The sequence below is a fragment of the Cyclopterus lumpus genome, chromosome 3 (assembly GCF_009769545.1).
Source record: "Cyclopterus lumpus isolate fCycLum1 chromosome 3, fCycLum1.pri, whole genome shotgun sequence".
Classification (NCBI taxonomy): Eukaryota; Metazoa; Chordata; class Actinopteri; order Perciformes; family Cyclopteridae; genus Cyclopterus; species Cyclopterus lumpus.
Window position 1 is genome coordinate 27,598,327 of NC_046968.1, and position 16,470 is coordinate 27,614,796.

The 16,470-nt window shown below is 40.4% G+C and overlaps 1 protein-coding gene across 1 annotated transcript in view; it reads left to right on the top strand.

Annotated features, from left to right (window-relative positions):
• Positions 1–6,320: 6,320 nt before the first annotated feature.
• Positions 6,321–16,470, top strand: part of cpeb1b (cytoplasmic polyadenylation element binding protein 1b) — an 11,098-nt gene continuing 948 nt past the window's right edge. The window contains exons 1-11 of the mRNA XM_034527020.1: positions 6,321–6,368; positions 6,634–6,815; positions 9,019–9,218; positions 10,446–10,675; positions 11,666–11,918; positions 12,361–12,474; positions 13,771–13,860; positions 14,680–14,816; positions 15,458–15,656; positions 15,744–15,838; positions 16,176–16,256. Coding sequence (XP_034382911.1) covers positions 6,354–6,368; positions 6,634–6,815; positions 9,019–9,218; positions 10,446–10,675; positions 11,666–11,918; positions 12,361–12,474; positions 13,771–13,860; positions 14,680–14,816; positions 15,458–15,656; positions 15,744–15,838; positions 16,176–16,256 — 1,596 coding nt within the window. The 5' untranslated portion in view covers positions 6,321–6,353. The remainder of the gene's footprint in view (positions 6,369–6,633; positions 6,816–9,018; positions 9,219–10,445; positions 10,676–11,665; positions 11,919–12,360; positions 12,475–13,770; positions 13,861–14,679; positions 14,817–15,457; positions 15,657–15,743; positions 15,839–16,175; positions 16,257–16,470) is intronic.

The window sequence follows — 16,470 nt, forward strand, 5'->3', positions numbered from 1 at the left end:
CTGTTGTTTGTGCTTATGCACCGAACAGCATTTCGGAGTATCCGGCCTTCTTGGAGTCGGTGGGAGGGGTCCTGGAAAGGGCGCCGCCTGCCGACTCCATAGTTCTCCTGGGAGACTTCAACGCTCACGTGGGCAATGACAGAGAAACCTGGCGGGGCGTGATTGGGAGGAACGGCTTGCCCGATCTGAACCCGAATGGTGTTTTGTTGTTGGACTTCTGTGCTAGCCACAGTTTGTCCATAACGAACACCATGTTCGAACATAAGGTGGCTCATAAGTGTACCTGGTACCAGAACACCTTAGGCCGGAGATCACTGATCGACTTTGTAATCGTATCATCTGATCTGCGGCCGTATGTCTTGGACACTCGGGTGAAGAGAGGAGCAGAGCTGTCAACTGATCACCACCTGGTGGTGAGTTGGATCAGATGGCGGGGGACTCGGCTAGAAAGACCTGGCAAGCCCAAACGTGTAGTGAGGGTGAACTGGGAACGTCTGGCAGAGGATCCTGTCCGGGAGGTCTTCAACTCCCACCTCCAGAAGAACTTCTCACAAATCCCGAGGGAGGCTGGGGACATGGAATCCGAGTGGACCTTGTTCAAAGCCTCTATTGTGGACGCGGCTGCTCGGGGCTATCGGTGCCTGTCGTGGCGGCAACCTGAGAACCCGGTGGTGGACACCGGGGGTGAGGGAAGCCGTCAAAGGAGGCCTTTCGGGCCTGGCTGGCCCAGGGGTCTCCTGAAGAAGGAGAGGGGCAGCGCCGGAAGACTTTGGGGTGGTTTCACCCATATCCCTGGCAGAGGTCGCTAAGGTAGTCAAAAAGCTCCTTTGGTGGCAAGGCGCCAGGGGTGGATGAGATCCGCCCTGAGATGCTGAAAGCACTGGACATTGTTGGGCTGTCTTGGTTGACACGCCTTTTCAGTGTCGCATGGGGGTCGGGAACAGTGCCCATGGACTGGCAGACCGGGGTGGTGGCTCCCATCTTCAAGAAGGGGGACCGGAGAGTGTGCTCGAACTATCGTGGTATCACACTGCTCAGCCTCCCGGGAAAAGCTTATCCCAGGGTGCTGGAGAGGAGGCTCCGACCGCTTGTCGAACCTCGGATTCAAGACGAACAGTGCGGATTCCGTCCCGGTCGTGGACCAGCTCTTTACCCTCGCAAGATTACTGGGAGTTTGCCCAACCAGTTTACATGTGCTTTGTAGACCTGGAGAAGGCTTTCGACCGGGTCCCTCTGGGTTTTTTGTGGGGGGTGCTGCGGGAGTATGGGGTGCCGGACCCGTTGGCACGGGCCATCCGGTCTCTGTACGCCTGCAGTAGGAGCTGTGTTCGTATCCTCGGTAGTAAGTCAGACACGTTCCCGGTGGGTGTTGGCCTCCGCCAGGGCTGCCCTTTATCACCGGTCCTGTGACCTTCATGGACAGGATATCTAGGCGCAGCCAGGGGGCGGAGAGGATCCGGTTCGGGAGTCTCGGGATCGTCTCTCTGCTGTTCGCGGATGATGTGGTCCTGTTTGCCTCCTCGGACCGTGACCTCCAGCATTTACTGGGGCGTTTTGCAGCCGAGTGCGAAGCGGCAGGGATGAGAGTTAGCACCTCCAAATCTGAGGCCATGGTGCTCTGCCGGAAACCGGCGGATTGCTCCCTCCAGGTGGGGGCAAACTGCCTACACCAAGCGAGGGAGTTCAAGTATCTCGGGGTCTTGTTCACGAGTGAGGGTAAGGTGGAGCGGGAGATCGACAGGCGGATCGGTGCGGCTGCAGCAGTAAAACAGGCGCTGTATCGGTCCGTCTTGGTGAAGAGGGAGCTGAGCCGGAAGGCAAAGCTCTCCATTTACTGGTCGGTCTACGTTCCAACCCTCACCTATGGTCACGAACTCTGGGTCGTGACCGAAAGAACGAGATCTCGGATACAAGCGGCCGAAATGAGCTTCCTCCATAGGGTGGCCGGGCTTAGCCTTAGAGATAGGGTAAGGAGCTCGGACATCAGGGGGGAGCTCGGAGTCGAGTCGCTGCTCCTTCGTGTCCAAAGGAGTCAGCTGAGGTGGTTTGGGTATCTAGTCAGGATGCCTCCTGGACGCCTCTCATTAGAGGTTTTCCGGGCACGTCCAACTGGTAGGAGGCCCCGGGGAAGACCGAGGACACGCTGGAGGGATTATATCTCCCGGCTGGCCTTGGAACGCCTCGGGATCCCCCAGAATGAGCTGGAAAGTGTTGCGGGTGAGAGGGAAGCCTGGGTCGGCCTGCTGAACCTGCTGCCACCGCGACCCGACCCCGGATAAGCAGGTGATAATGGATGGATGGATGGATGGATGTTTAACTATTATATATCATATTACTGAGAGTATTATTACTTTATTACTCTGGCATCAATGTAAACGCAGGGTTGTTGTTGGTTGAGCTGGAGGCAACTAATGATTATTTTGATTATGGATTAAATTGCAGAATATTTTCACCATTAATTGTTTGTTTGTAAAAAAGAAAATTGAAAATAATCAGAAATGGTGTACCAAATAAATATTAAATAAAAGCAAAAGTAGCAAAATCTCACATTTGTGAAGCCATGAAATGTTTTTTTTGTATTAAAAATTACTTTAAATGATTATCAATGAGTTGTTTCAACTGCACTTTAAATTTATAACAACTCATCATAGTTTAAAAACTCTTCCTATAAAATATTATTTTGTAAAGTATACTAAAGCTGTCAGATAACTAGAGAGAAGTATAAAGCTCAATATTTCCAATATATATCTATATAATATAGATATATATACAATATATTGTATATATATTATATATATACAATATATTTATATACAATATATTGTATATATATATATATATATATTGTATATATACACAATATATTGTCGGAGAAGTGGAAAGTGTCATCAAAAGAAAAGACTTAAGACGTAATGTATCAATAAAGTAAATGTACTGGCATCATGTTTGTCATTTAACATCAATATTAATCAATATAATCTGTTTAAAGTGGAACCGGCGAGACATTATCAAACTATTTTATAATTTTAATAATTTTATTGCCTATTAGATCATTTTTATTAGCTTGTTTCATTATTGATTGACGCCACTGAACCGATTCTGCTGCTTAAATTCACACGTGGATCAATAACTTCTCATCTCATCAAACTTTTATTAACATTTCACGGTTTACCGGATACTTTAAAGTCCTTTTTCTACTTTATGTAAGTTTCTATTAAAGCGTATTAAAGCTCATCCTGACTTTATCTCTTTTACAGGTGAGTTTCCTTGGTCTTTCTACTGAATGCTTTTATTATTAAATATTATATGTGTACTTTCTCACTGCGATGCCATGTTCCTTCTGTATGTTTCATGTTATTTTGTGTTTTTATTCTAACTAATGTTACTTTACATATTATGCATTATTGTTCCTGCTATAATGTTTTAATGCAGGTTGCTGAAGGTCTTTCCAAGGACTGGAAGAAGTACTCTGATCAAGTAAAAGTATAAATACCATTGTGTATAAGTACTCTGTTACTAGTGCTGCAGCGGGTGAAGACGAGAGACTTTATATTCTATCCAATCCATAACAATAATAACACCTCCTGATTGATTAGTTGATTATATTTCGTATTAATTATCTGACTCTGCAAAGTGACTGAGTTAAAAGTACAATACTTCATATTAAAGTGGCATGAAATGGAAGTAAAGTCCCTCAAAGTTGTACTTGAGATCAAAATGTTTGTTTTTAAGTTGGTAAAAGCTAATAAATGTGATGTAGGAGCTTTTTTTATGTCTATTTCTTGCAGATTTTCCACTATGTTCATAATGTTGCACGTCGTCTTGTGGCCCCTCCCCCATCGTCACCACTGAAGTGCCCTTGAGCAAAATGTACTTTATTGTCATACCTGTACCTGCGTCTCGAGATCTTTATTCAATGTATTTATTTGTTTTTGTGTATTAAATGTGTTGTCATCCTTTGTAGCTAATGCTCTAATTAAAGGATTCAGTCCATATCACCTGGATTGATCAATTAACCAATTAGGAATCTGTAATACACCAATTTCATGTTCCGTTAATTCAAATAAACGAATAAAGTGAATTTTCCGTCTGATTATTGGAGGGAAAACTTTTCTTTTTACGGACGACACAAGTTGCAAATGGCTTTTAAAATGTTTTAATAATATACTTTTATATTTTAATGAAGGCTATTGGACAGAAAAAAACAATTAGGGATGTGTGGTGTATCATAGTATTTCCCTAAAATACTGCATATCCCAGAATGCATTGGGCAGGAAACATTTAGATATTTTTCCAAGTACAACCTTTTTTTATATTCAGAAATAAATATTCATCATATTCTAATAATAATAATAATGATATGGTCCAGGAAAACTGAAGTATTTGTATTTCATAGTATTTGTTTTAAATACTGTAGGAAATATTTGAGTGATTTATTATAATGTTTTCCCATTATAATGGTGATATATGACTGCAGGTATAGATGGCGTCCATTAATAAGAATTCACAAATATAATCCAAAACATGTGTGTAAAGTTTAAATGCTTTTATATTTTAATAATAGTATGGTCCAGAAAAACAGAAGTATACATCACGTAACTATTTAAATACATGTATATATCTTTCTGTTTATTTTTAAATGATTTGGGGCTATCCCAGAATGCATTGGGCATAAAATATTTGGAAAGTTGGAGTATGTTTTCCCCCCATAATAAAATAAAATAAATATAATATGATAACAGACTGCAAATGTAATGTTATCCATTCAGAAAATATACAAAATAAAATCCACATAATTTGTATTTTATTAACAATATGGTCCACGTGTACATTATATTAGTACTTGTACTTCATAATATGTGTTTTAAATGCTATGGGGCACATCCCAGAATACTTGGGAGTACTTTCATGAAGTACTACAATGAAAAAGCTATAAAAGATGTCCACTCAGAGAATATATATTAACATTTTATTTTTTAAATCCAGCTTAAATACTTAATTAGAAACAATAAACGTTAAATATTTCTTAAAAAATAAATAAAATACAAATCATGTTATTAACAATATGATGTACATTATATTAGTACTTTTACATCATAATATGTGTTTTAAATGCTGTGGGGCACATCCCAGAATGCATTATGTAGGAAATATTTGGATACTTGGGAGTACTTTCATGAAGTACTACAATAAAGAAGCTATAAAAGTTGTCCACTCACAGAATATCTAAAAAACTTTTTTTAATCCATCTTAAATACTTCAACAGTCTAATTAAAGTAATTAAAAACAATAAACGTTAAATATTTCTTTAAAAAAAAAATATATATATATATACAGATCATATTATGAACAATATGGTCGACTTGTACATTATATTAGTACTTGTACATCATAATATTTTTATTAATATTAAAATCCTAGAATGCATTTCGAAGGAAATATTTTGAAACTTTGGATAATATTTTCCCTCAGAGAATATATATAAAACTTTTTTTAATTTTTTAAAATCCATCTTAAATACTTCAACAATCTAATTAAAGTAATTAAAAACAATAAACGTTAAATATTTCTTTAAAAAAACAAACATATATATACAAATCATATTATTAACAATATGGTCCACGTGTACAATATATTAGTACTTGTACATCATAAGATTTTTTATTAATATTAAAATCCCAGAATGCATTTCGAAGGAAATATTTGGATACTTTGGATAGTATTTTCCCTCAGAGAATATATATAAAACTTTTTAAAACATTTTTTAATCCATCTTAAATACTTCAACAGTCTAATTGAAGTAATTAAAAACAATAAACGTTAAATATTTCTTTAAAAATATATATATATATATATATATACAGATCATGTTATTAACAATATGGTCGACTTGTACATTATATTAGTACTTGTACATCATAATATTTTTATTAATATTAAAATCCTAGAATGCATTTCGAAGGAAATGTTTTGATACTTTGGATAATATTTTCCCACAGAGAATATATCTAAAACTTTTTTAAATTTTTTTAAATCCATCTTAAATACTTCAACAATCTAATTAAAGTAATTAAAAACAATAAACGTTAAATATTTCTTTAAAAAATAAAATAAAATACAACCACGTGATTTTCTACTGCTGGCGGCGTGCCGCTCTGATGTGTGTCACGTGACCAAGGTTGAGGCCCCACGCGACCCCCCCCCCCCCTCCCCTCCCTCCTCGTGCCATTCGCGGAGCACACGTTCACTAAATTGAGTCTAATTAGCCGCTAGCGGCCTCTTCTTAAATATGACCTCGTGTCGCTGCCAGCGGGTATTAGTGGAACTTTCCCCTTAAGCTGTCAGTCCTCAACATGGCGTTTTCTCTGGTGAGTCACACACTCATTTAAACCACGTGCACGTTTTATCTTTTGCACTTTTTTTGTGTATATGTTTGTGTGTGTGTGTGTCATGAAACTACCTCCGACGTCTCTTTTAGGCTCCATTTTTTTTTTTTTAATTCCTACCCCCAAAAGGCTAGCTTCCGAGACCGAGAAAAAGTCGTGTTTCCACTCCACGTGTCACAACCTCCTCGCGCTCATTTAGCATTCATTTTGCGTGTGTGTGTGTGTGTGTGTGTGTGTGTGTTTGCAGAGAAACGATCCCCGCAGGCCGGACAGCCCGGACTCCGAGTCTCCGGCCCTGTCCACCTGCAGCAACGCGGACATCTTCCGCAGGATGAACACCATGCTGGGCAACGCTCTGGATTTCACCGGTGTGTGCACCACACCCAACAACAACAACAACAACAACACCAAGGGAAAGCCAGACCTGCTGTGTGGTAACGTCTGCTTAGTATTCTCCACCCTGCAGCAGGTCGAGTTGGCTGCAAAAGCAAGTAAAATAGTTGCATTGCTGGAGTCTAAAACCCACCAGGTGTGTTAGAAACCCTGGATCAATGCGTCCTCATTGACCCCCCCAGCTCACTGATCATAGTACACATTCAATACACAATCAATACACAATACCTTCCCCGGTTCATCACTTTGAGACCATTTTTTGTATTGCAAGTTTTCGATATGCAAATGAGGCATTATTTTATGAAATATGTGCTCATTTGCATAAGTTTCCAGAATTGAAATTAATCACTCTAAAAACCAGAAAGTAGTCAAAAGACAACAAAAAACACATTTGTCCTTGTTTTTAGCACTAAAATGTGTATAAATGAGTCTCAGAATGCTGCGTGAACAAACCCCTCTGCATAAAGCTTCATAATATATAGTTTTTATTAATAAATGTGTGTAAATGAGTCTCAGAATGCTGCGTGAACAAACCCCTCTGCAGAAAGCTTCATAATATATAGTTTTTATTAATAAATGAGGCTCAGAATGCTGCGTGAACAAACCCCTCTGCAGAAAGCTTCATAATATATAGTTTTTATTAATAAATGTAGTATAAATTAAAGTTATTGTGTTACACGTTTTATGAAATGTTATGTTTAAATATGCAAATGAGGCATTGGGAGAAATCTTCAGTCTCCAATAGACAAAAGTAGTTAAATAAACATCTGAATGTGTATTTTGGATGGTTTTCTTTCCACTCGTAAGAAAACCATGTTATGGGAGCAAAATATCCCAAATTTCTGCAACTTATTTCATTTGCAATTATAAAACAAACGCAAATGTTGGAAAACATTTTTTTTCTGTATGTCGATTTTAATTGTCTAATTTAAATATTCGCATTTTAAAATAAATGCCTGAATCGGCCTGAAAATACATATAAATATGAGTTTAAATAGTTTTTTTTTGACGAGTATTTTCTTATCAAATTCAAAAGCGGAGGTCGCGACCTCGTCGGTAGCTGCTGCCGTTTTTGTGTCAAAGCGCCACATTTTAAACCCTCTAGATTTAAACGTTTCAAGGTGAAGCCTCCATCCAGGAAGGAGCTGCGTTCACTTCCTCCTCCAGACTGAAGCCTTCGCCAGCAGCTGATTCATGCTGCATCGCCGTTTCTGCAGCATTGCAGCACTTTGAAGAGGTTTCCAGTGAGATTTGTGGCGTTTTTCTTTCTTCTTTGCATTAATTTGCTTACGTCTGCAGGTTTTTTTGCGCTTAATGATGCAAGAATTTCAATTTTTTTTTTTTTAAACTCTGCAGAAAATCACTTTTTGTACTGAAAGTTTTTAAAAAAAATTTTTGAAGTGACTCTTGCATCGGAGATAAACTTTTGGGCTCGTGCTGCTGAATCAGGGCTGCAGCTGGATGCGTTCCAGCCTCTGGTGGCGAAGGGAGGAGCCGGCGGTGCAAACCGTCAACATCTGACCGGTCAGCTGCTCAGCGTTCAGAGCTCCATCTGTTCGCTGCGCCGCGACTATCACAATCAGTGTGTCCGACTTAGTTATTTAAATGGCTCTTTGAGCTAGAGTTCTCTTTTTTTTTTCTTGCTGAGTCATTTGCTCCCATGCCGCCTCCCTCCATGCCGCCTTAGCGCTGCCCCCTAGCCTCCCTCCCTCCCCTCGTTGTCAGATTGCTCAGGAAACAAGGCGAGACGGAGTCAGCAGCAGCTGTGGCTGCCGTCTTCCCACCAGAGAGGACGGTTCTTCTATCAACGAGCAAATAGCTACGACAGGAATTCTTTTCATTACAGTTGTTAGGCGGGGAGGTGTGTGTGTGTGAGCTGATGTCATTAGCAGGGGTGTGTGAGTGCATCAGCAGCCATGTCACATGCTGCTAGGTCAGTCAGTGATGCGGACGGCGATGCATGGCAGTTGCACCGGGAACAGAGGCAGCAGGTTAGCTCCCCCGTCAGCTGGTGAAAAGGGAGGGGGAGGAGGAGAAGTTTTATTTTTTAATGAGTCATTTGGTGTCGCGAGTTTCTCCCTGACCTTCTCTATGCAACGCAGACTGAAACGATACTACTTTTTATTTTATATTTTTTAACACTTCCCCTCTTTTTTTTATTTGTTGTTTGTGTGAATCTCCGAACTGGATCTTGGGATTGAAAAGAGTCGGAGCTCGCTGCGGTGGGCAGCAGGAGGAGGATGCTCTTCCCCAACTGCGGTGGCGGCGGCATCATACCCGGCTCCCAGGAGATGCCGTCATCCAGGGGCCCGGCGGGCGTCGCAGACCTGGGCCTCGGCCTCCAGTCCCTCCGGCTGTCCGGCTGGGACAGACCCTGGAGCAGCCAGGACACGGACGCACACAGCTCCCCCTCCCAGGTCCACACCAGCTCGCCCTCCAGTAAGTACCGAATAAATATCCACCGCGTAATGACCCGGAGTTTAGCTGAAGGTGGCTGTTCCCCCCCCCCCCTCCCCCCGCCACGAGTTTATTTGACCGGTACAGCAGACGTCATGATGTCTGTGAGCTCGTGTGATCTGGTTTGTCATGAAATGTGCGTTGCTCGGTTATTACCGGCAGCCTGCGTGCCGACTGCAGCGTCACCGGGGGAGGATGATGTGGCACTTTTTTTTATTTTATATTTTTTTTTATGCTTTGCTGCACCTCTAGCAGGAGGCGCTAAAAAAAAAAACACTGTTCACTGAAGCTGATTTTTAATGTAAACGAGAGAAGTTAAAACATGCAAAGATTATTTAATTATTTCGCTGCAGATTTTCTGAATATTTGAAATACCTGTTGCTCTAAACTGCATGAAAAGAACCAGACTTAACGGTCCCAGTTCGTGGATGACGATGAGCTTCGGAGACGCATTAAGACTTCATCTCGCCCCGCTCGCCCCGACCCATTTGTACTTTTAATCTGTCTGAACTGACCCGATGTGACTTGATTTAGTTTTTTTTCTGAACTGGGACCGGCTCTGTCCCAGTTTGGGACCGGGGCTCTGAACGCGGCCTGCAGCTCAACACTGAGAGCCTCGTGTTCACTGTTGCAGTTCGACTTTCTGTCATCTGAAGGAAGCGGCTGGTTTAATGCTTTAAGGAATTCGGCGTGTAGCTGAGACGAGATTGTGTTTTCGAGGATAAAAAAGAAAGTGAACCAGCCGGCTTGCACATAAAGTCTTCTCTGCATGCAAATTCAGGGAGGAGGGAGGGGGTGGGGGGGGGGGGGGAGGGAGGGGGGGACTTGACTTTGCAGCCTTTCAGTTCCCACAAATCAATGTTCTTGAGATTCAGCACACAAACCCCACTTTTCTTCCACTTGGCTCTTGTGGGAACCTTAAAGAAAGATGCAAAAATATTATTATTAGACTTCTTTCCTCCTCAGACGTGCAACAATGTATCCAAATGGTTAACTGGTGAAGTAATCGCCAACTATTTGACAGATTTTTAACTTAATGAATAAAAAGCTTCTCGGATGGGAAATACATTCTGGTTATTTACTCTGACGGTAACTTTTATCTTTTTTTTTTAGTTGTTGACAAACATTTTGAGCCAAACGACTCTTAGATTTAGTTCCGACCTTCACCTTTTTTTTTCGACTGTCTGAATCCTCTCGATGCCCCTCTAGTGCTGGGCATCCTGAACAGCCCCTTCAGCAGCATCCTGGGGAAGCCCCCCGGCTACCTGCCCCCCGAGTCCATGAGCATGACGGCCGACTTCCTGGAGAAGTTCCCCAGCATGGCGCGCATGGCGACCCGCCTGGACTCCAGCTCCTTCCTGGACTCTCGCTCCAGCAGCCCGGAGGACTCTGAGACCAGCGGCTTCAGCTCCGGTTCAGACCACCTCTGTGACATGCTGGTAAGACTCCTCCTCCCTTGTTGTCCTCCTCCCTTGTTGTTGTTGTTCTCCTCCCTGGTTGTCCTCCTCCCTGGTTGTCCTCCTCCCTGGTTGTCCTCCTCCTCCTCCTCCATGGTTGTCCTCCTCCTCCTCCTCCATGGTTGTCCTCCTCCTCCTCCTCCATGGTTGTCCTCCTCCTCCTCCATGGTTGTCCTCCTCCTCCTCCCTTGTTGTCCTCATCCCTGGTTGTTGTTCTCCTCCCCTGGCTGTTCTCCTACCTTGATGATCTCCTACCTTGTTCTCCTACCTCTTTCTCGTTGTTGTCCTTCTCCTCGTTCCTTTCTTGTTCTCATCTATCTTCTCCTCCTCTCTCCTTCTTGTTCCTCCTCTTCCATCCTCTCTCTCCTTGTCCCTCTCTCCTTGTTCCTCTCTTCCATCCTCTCTCTCTCTCTCTCCTTGTCCCTCTCTCCTTGTTCCTCTCCTCTTCCATCATCTCTCTCCTTGTTCCTCTCCTCTTCCATCCTCTCTCCTTGTCCCTCTCTCCTTGTTCCTCTCCTCTTCCATCCTCTCTCTCTCTCCTTGTCCCTCTCTCCTTGTTCCTCTCCTCTTCCATCCTCTCTCTCTTTCCTTGTCCCTCTCTCCTTGTTCCTCTCCTCTTCCATCATCTCTCTCTCCTTGTTCCTCTCCTTCCATCCTCTCTCCTTGTCCCTCTCTCCTTGTTCCTCTCCTCTTCCATCCTCTCTCTCTCTCCTTGTCCCTCTCTCCTTGTTCCTCTCCTCTTCCATCATCTCTCTCTCTCCTTGTTCCTCTCCTTCCATCCTCTCTCCTTGTCCCTCTCTCCTTGTCCCTCTCTCCCTTTTCGTTCTCTCTTTCTTCGTTCTCATAGTCATCTCGTTGTTTTCTGAGCAGATTTAATGTCAGTGTTGCATTTGAATAGAAAACATAGTTTTCCTTCTACTTATTTAATTAAAGATGCATCTCCAACACGTGTTCATGTTTCTTTCTCCGCAGTCGACTCTGCGTATCTCCCCCCCGCTGCCGTACCTGGCCTCCAGCATGCAGAAGGATCTGCTGCGACTGGGCTCCCGTCTGGACCCGCAGGACTCCAGCTCGTCCATGACGCCGCCCTCCAGCGCCAGCCCCACCTCCACCATCTCCCGGCGCTGGCGCAGCGCCTCCCCCTGGCCCGGCTCGGAGATGCTCGACCAATCGGACGACACGTTCAGTATCGAGAGGGAGGCTCGTCTGCACCGACAGGCTGCAGGTACGTAAAATAAAAATCATTAGTGACCTTGTTGTGCGTTCAGTGAAGGTAAATTATAACGTTGTTGTGCTGCGTTCAAGCGTAATCTTGTAAAATGTAGTTGTTGGTGATAAACTTTTAATAAATACAGTTGTTGGATGTTTTCACAGCAAAATAAAAAGATGAATTATGGGCTAAGCAGCTTATAACGCATTAAAACTTTAATTTGTTCATTAATATAAAATGCTATCTCTTATTTCCCAATCAAAACACACTATAGATGACTATTACAAAGTAAAAGCACACGCGTTTACACTCACTCGTGTGGGTCCTTGTAGCTGCTATAATAAAAATAAAGTGATCCATGTTTGCCAATATGGATAATCGATCGGCAATTGGTATCTGGCACAGACAACGTTATCGGGGATCTCTCTTTTTAATTTATTTCTTGCGTCCTCGTCAGCGGTGAACGAGGCCACGTTCACCTGGAGCGGTCAGCTGCCCCCCAGGAACAACAAGGACCCGCTGTACTCCTGCAAGGTCTTCCTCGGGGGCGTTCCCTGGGACATCACGGAAGGTAACTCGTTTAAGATTGTTGTGCACGAGAGCCACAATAAAGGCATTTTAGCCATTTTTTTTATATTAAAAAGGTTAACAGATGTGGATTATTGTCCCGGGCTTTTATTGTGAAGGAGGATGGGAAGTGTGAAGCTGGGAGGAATGGAGGCTTTGCAGTCTTGGTGCGACTCATAACCCTCGGATTCGGTACTTAAGTGCCATATTTCTGCTCTTGACCGGAATTGGGAAATTATACTTTTAAATAAAATGTAATTATTAAAAATGTTTCGTCACTTTGAAAGTAATTTTAAAACTTTAGTGTCTACTTCAAGTTTACAGGAAGTAAAATCTCTTTATGTACAGAAATATAAAAAAAAAACATTTGTTTAAACTTTAAAAGGTTATTAGAAAGTGAACATCCTTTCATTTTATTGTAGTGTGGCAGAAATTCTACCTAATGTCAAATAGAAATCCTAAATTTGTATGTTTATTTTATTATATTTATATTATATATATTTTATGTATTATAATTAAAATATATATATATATATATATTTATATATATATATATTTATATATATATAAATTTATATATAAATATTTATATATATATATAAATTTATATATAAATTTATATATATATATATAAATTTATTTATATATATATAAATTTATTTATATATATATAAATTTATATATATATATATAAATTTTTATATATATATATACAAATTTATATATATATATATATATATATACAAATTTATATATATATATATATATACAAATTTATATATATATATATATATACAAATTTATATATACAAATTTATATATATATATACAAATTTATATATATATATATATATACAAATTTATATATATATATATATATACAAATTTATATATATATATATATATACAAATTTATATATATATATATATATACAAATTTATATATATATATATATATACAAATTTATATATACAAATTTATATATATATATACAAATTTATATATATATATATATATATAAATTTATATATATATATAAATTTATATATATAAATTTATATATATATAAATTTATATATATATATATAAATTTATATATATATATATATAAATTTATATATATATATATATATATATACATTTATTTATATATATTTTTTATATAAATATATATATACATTTATATATACATTTATATATATATATATATATATATACATTTATATATTTTTTATATAAATATATATATATTTATTATTACATACATAGTCATTAAATGCCAGTTGTGCTTCATTTCAGCCGGCCTGATCAACACCTTCAGTGGCTACGGCCCCCTGACGGTGGAGTGGCCCGGTAAGGATGGGAAGCACCCCCGCTGTCCCCCCAAAGGTAATGTGGCTAAAGGTAACGACGAGCTGGTAGGCTACTTCCTTTTTAAATTACCCCTCACGGTTTCTAGGGTGGCACTTGGGGGGTGAGCACGTGGCATGATGGGTGAGTGGCTGTTGGCCTCCAGAGAGTGGCTTTAAATGAAGCTTAAAACACTTTAAATGAAGCGTAAAACATGGTGGTCGGTGGTGGGAGATGCAATAGATGTTTAATAAATGTCGGATTTATGAATTTTGCATTTCTGGTATTTTTAACTCTCTTGGACTGCTTTGTGTTTCCTGTGTTCATCATTTGAGACTCTTTTTTTATTACTGATGGATCAGGCAGCCATGAGCCTGCCAGTTGTGCGGATGCAATTTATTGTCGTTTCATATTTTTGCTTGATTGGAAAGAAGAAGAAAAAAGATTCGACTGAACAAAATGGTTAATTATGTTCAGTTAGATTACGTTTTTAAAACTTGATTGTCAGCTGTTTTTAAAGCAAACGTATTACCTAAGAAGTGTATTTTATTTTGAAAGAAATATTTCTTTACAGTAGTTAATCAGAATTTTCCCTTCAGGGCTACGTTTTTGATATCTTAAATTGGGCTGCACCGCATAACTTAGTAGTCAAATATTAAATTATCTTAATAATAAATGGGTTTGAGTATTTTTAGTCCAGCTTCTTAAATGTGATTTTTTTTTTTTTCTAGTTTCTTTATTGATGTAAAAACGAGACATTTGAGGACGTCGTTTTTTTGGGGAAACTCTGAAAATCATAACCTTTTATTTTTAGCTTAAACGACAATCGATGCAAAATAAGCGTTTTCTGTTTCCTAGGTTACGTCTATCTGGTGTTCGAGAACGAGAAGTCTGTGCGGGCGTTGCTGCACGCCTGCTCCCAGGACCCGTTTCACCCCGAAGACAACCGGGAGTACTACTTCAAGATGTCCAGCCGCAGGATGCGCTGCAAGGACGTGAGTTCAGGCTTCATTGTGGATTATAAACCCGGAAAATAACAAATAAAAGTGACTTTTCTGTCTACATGTACACTTGGATTTACCCCCCAAATATATCTCTGTACGGCGTGAATTTTTACATTTCTACTCCACATTTCAGATAGAAATATTACTTTTTTTGCTTTATTCTTGACAATTTAATATATATATATATATATATATATATATATATATATATATAAATGCTTTCTGTCAAAGTTACTGCCCGCTAGTTAAATATTAAAGTGCAGCTGAATAGATTATTTAAGTATTACTTTGATTAAAAGTCGATTTTATCAACATTTAATGGTTCCAACTGAGGATCTGAATTATTAGTTGAAGTCTTAACTCGTCAAACAAAATCAGTAAAAATCCTACTTTCACATTAATGCACAAGAGAAAATAATTAAAATTTCCTTGAGTACTTTCTTTTTTTTTTTTTTAACATGGTTTTTCTGATTATACTTCAGTAACCTGCTGACCTTTTTTAACCTTTAACTTGTACCAGAGTATTTTAGTAGTTTACTCTTTAAATGGTTTTAAATAAAGTAATTTAATCTGCTGGTTCCTTGACTTGAAATCGTTCCTGCTCACGCACCCCGTTCCCCCCCCACCCTCAGGTGCAGGTGATCCCCTGGGTGATCTCCGACAGCAACTACGTGCGCTGCCCGGCTCAGCGCCTGGACCCCAGCAAGACGGTGTTCGTGGGCGCGCTGCACGGCATGCTGAACGCCGAGGCGCTCGCCAGCATCATGAACGACCTGTTCGGGGGCGTCATGTACGCCGGCATCGACACGGACAAGCACAAGTACCCCATCGGTGAGGAGGGTTCCCTCGAGGAGAACAGTTGTTTTTAAAAAGTACAGCGCGGGAAACGGTTTCTCTGACCCGCTCTTTTGTCTTCAGGCTCTGGACGCGTCACGTTTAACAACCAGCGCAGTTACCTGAAGGCCGTGTGCGCCGCGTTCGTGGAGATCAAAACCCCCAAGTTTACAAAGAAGGTGAGAAGAGGCTCCGTTTTGTGTCATTTAAAGGAACAGTGTCATTTAAGGGGTCTGTTTGCAGAAATAAAACCTACTTGATTGTAATATATTAAGTGTATAATCACCTGTAAATGAGAATTATGTGTATATCTACTTAGCTCGTTTCTACAGTGGCCCCGAAGGGACAAACCTGATGAGTTCTTGACTCAAACACCTTATGCAGCACAAACCTTGTTTATTAAGCACCAGCGTCTTCAGAGTAATAAAAAAAAGATTTGCTTCATCAGCAACCAAGGTGTAAAAATAAAATGCTGAGTCCCCCCCCCCCTCCCCCCCCCCCCCCCCCCCCCCTCAGGTCCAGATCGACCCGTACCTGGAAGACTCGATGTGTCAAGTCTGCCTTCGTCAACCTGGACCTTTCTTCTGCAGAGACCAGGTCGGTTCCTTGAGCTCGGAGTGACACGGAAATACATTTTTCTTTTTTAATTATCGGTCCAGACGGGTGCAAAGTTTACGTTAATATTTCCCCAAAAACCTATTTGTATATTTCTAGGAAGCGCCTTCTTTAACCGCGTGGCGATATGACAATATTTTTTTTTTTATATATAAAGAATGGAAATTGATTCGAAGAATTTAGAATCTGAATCTAT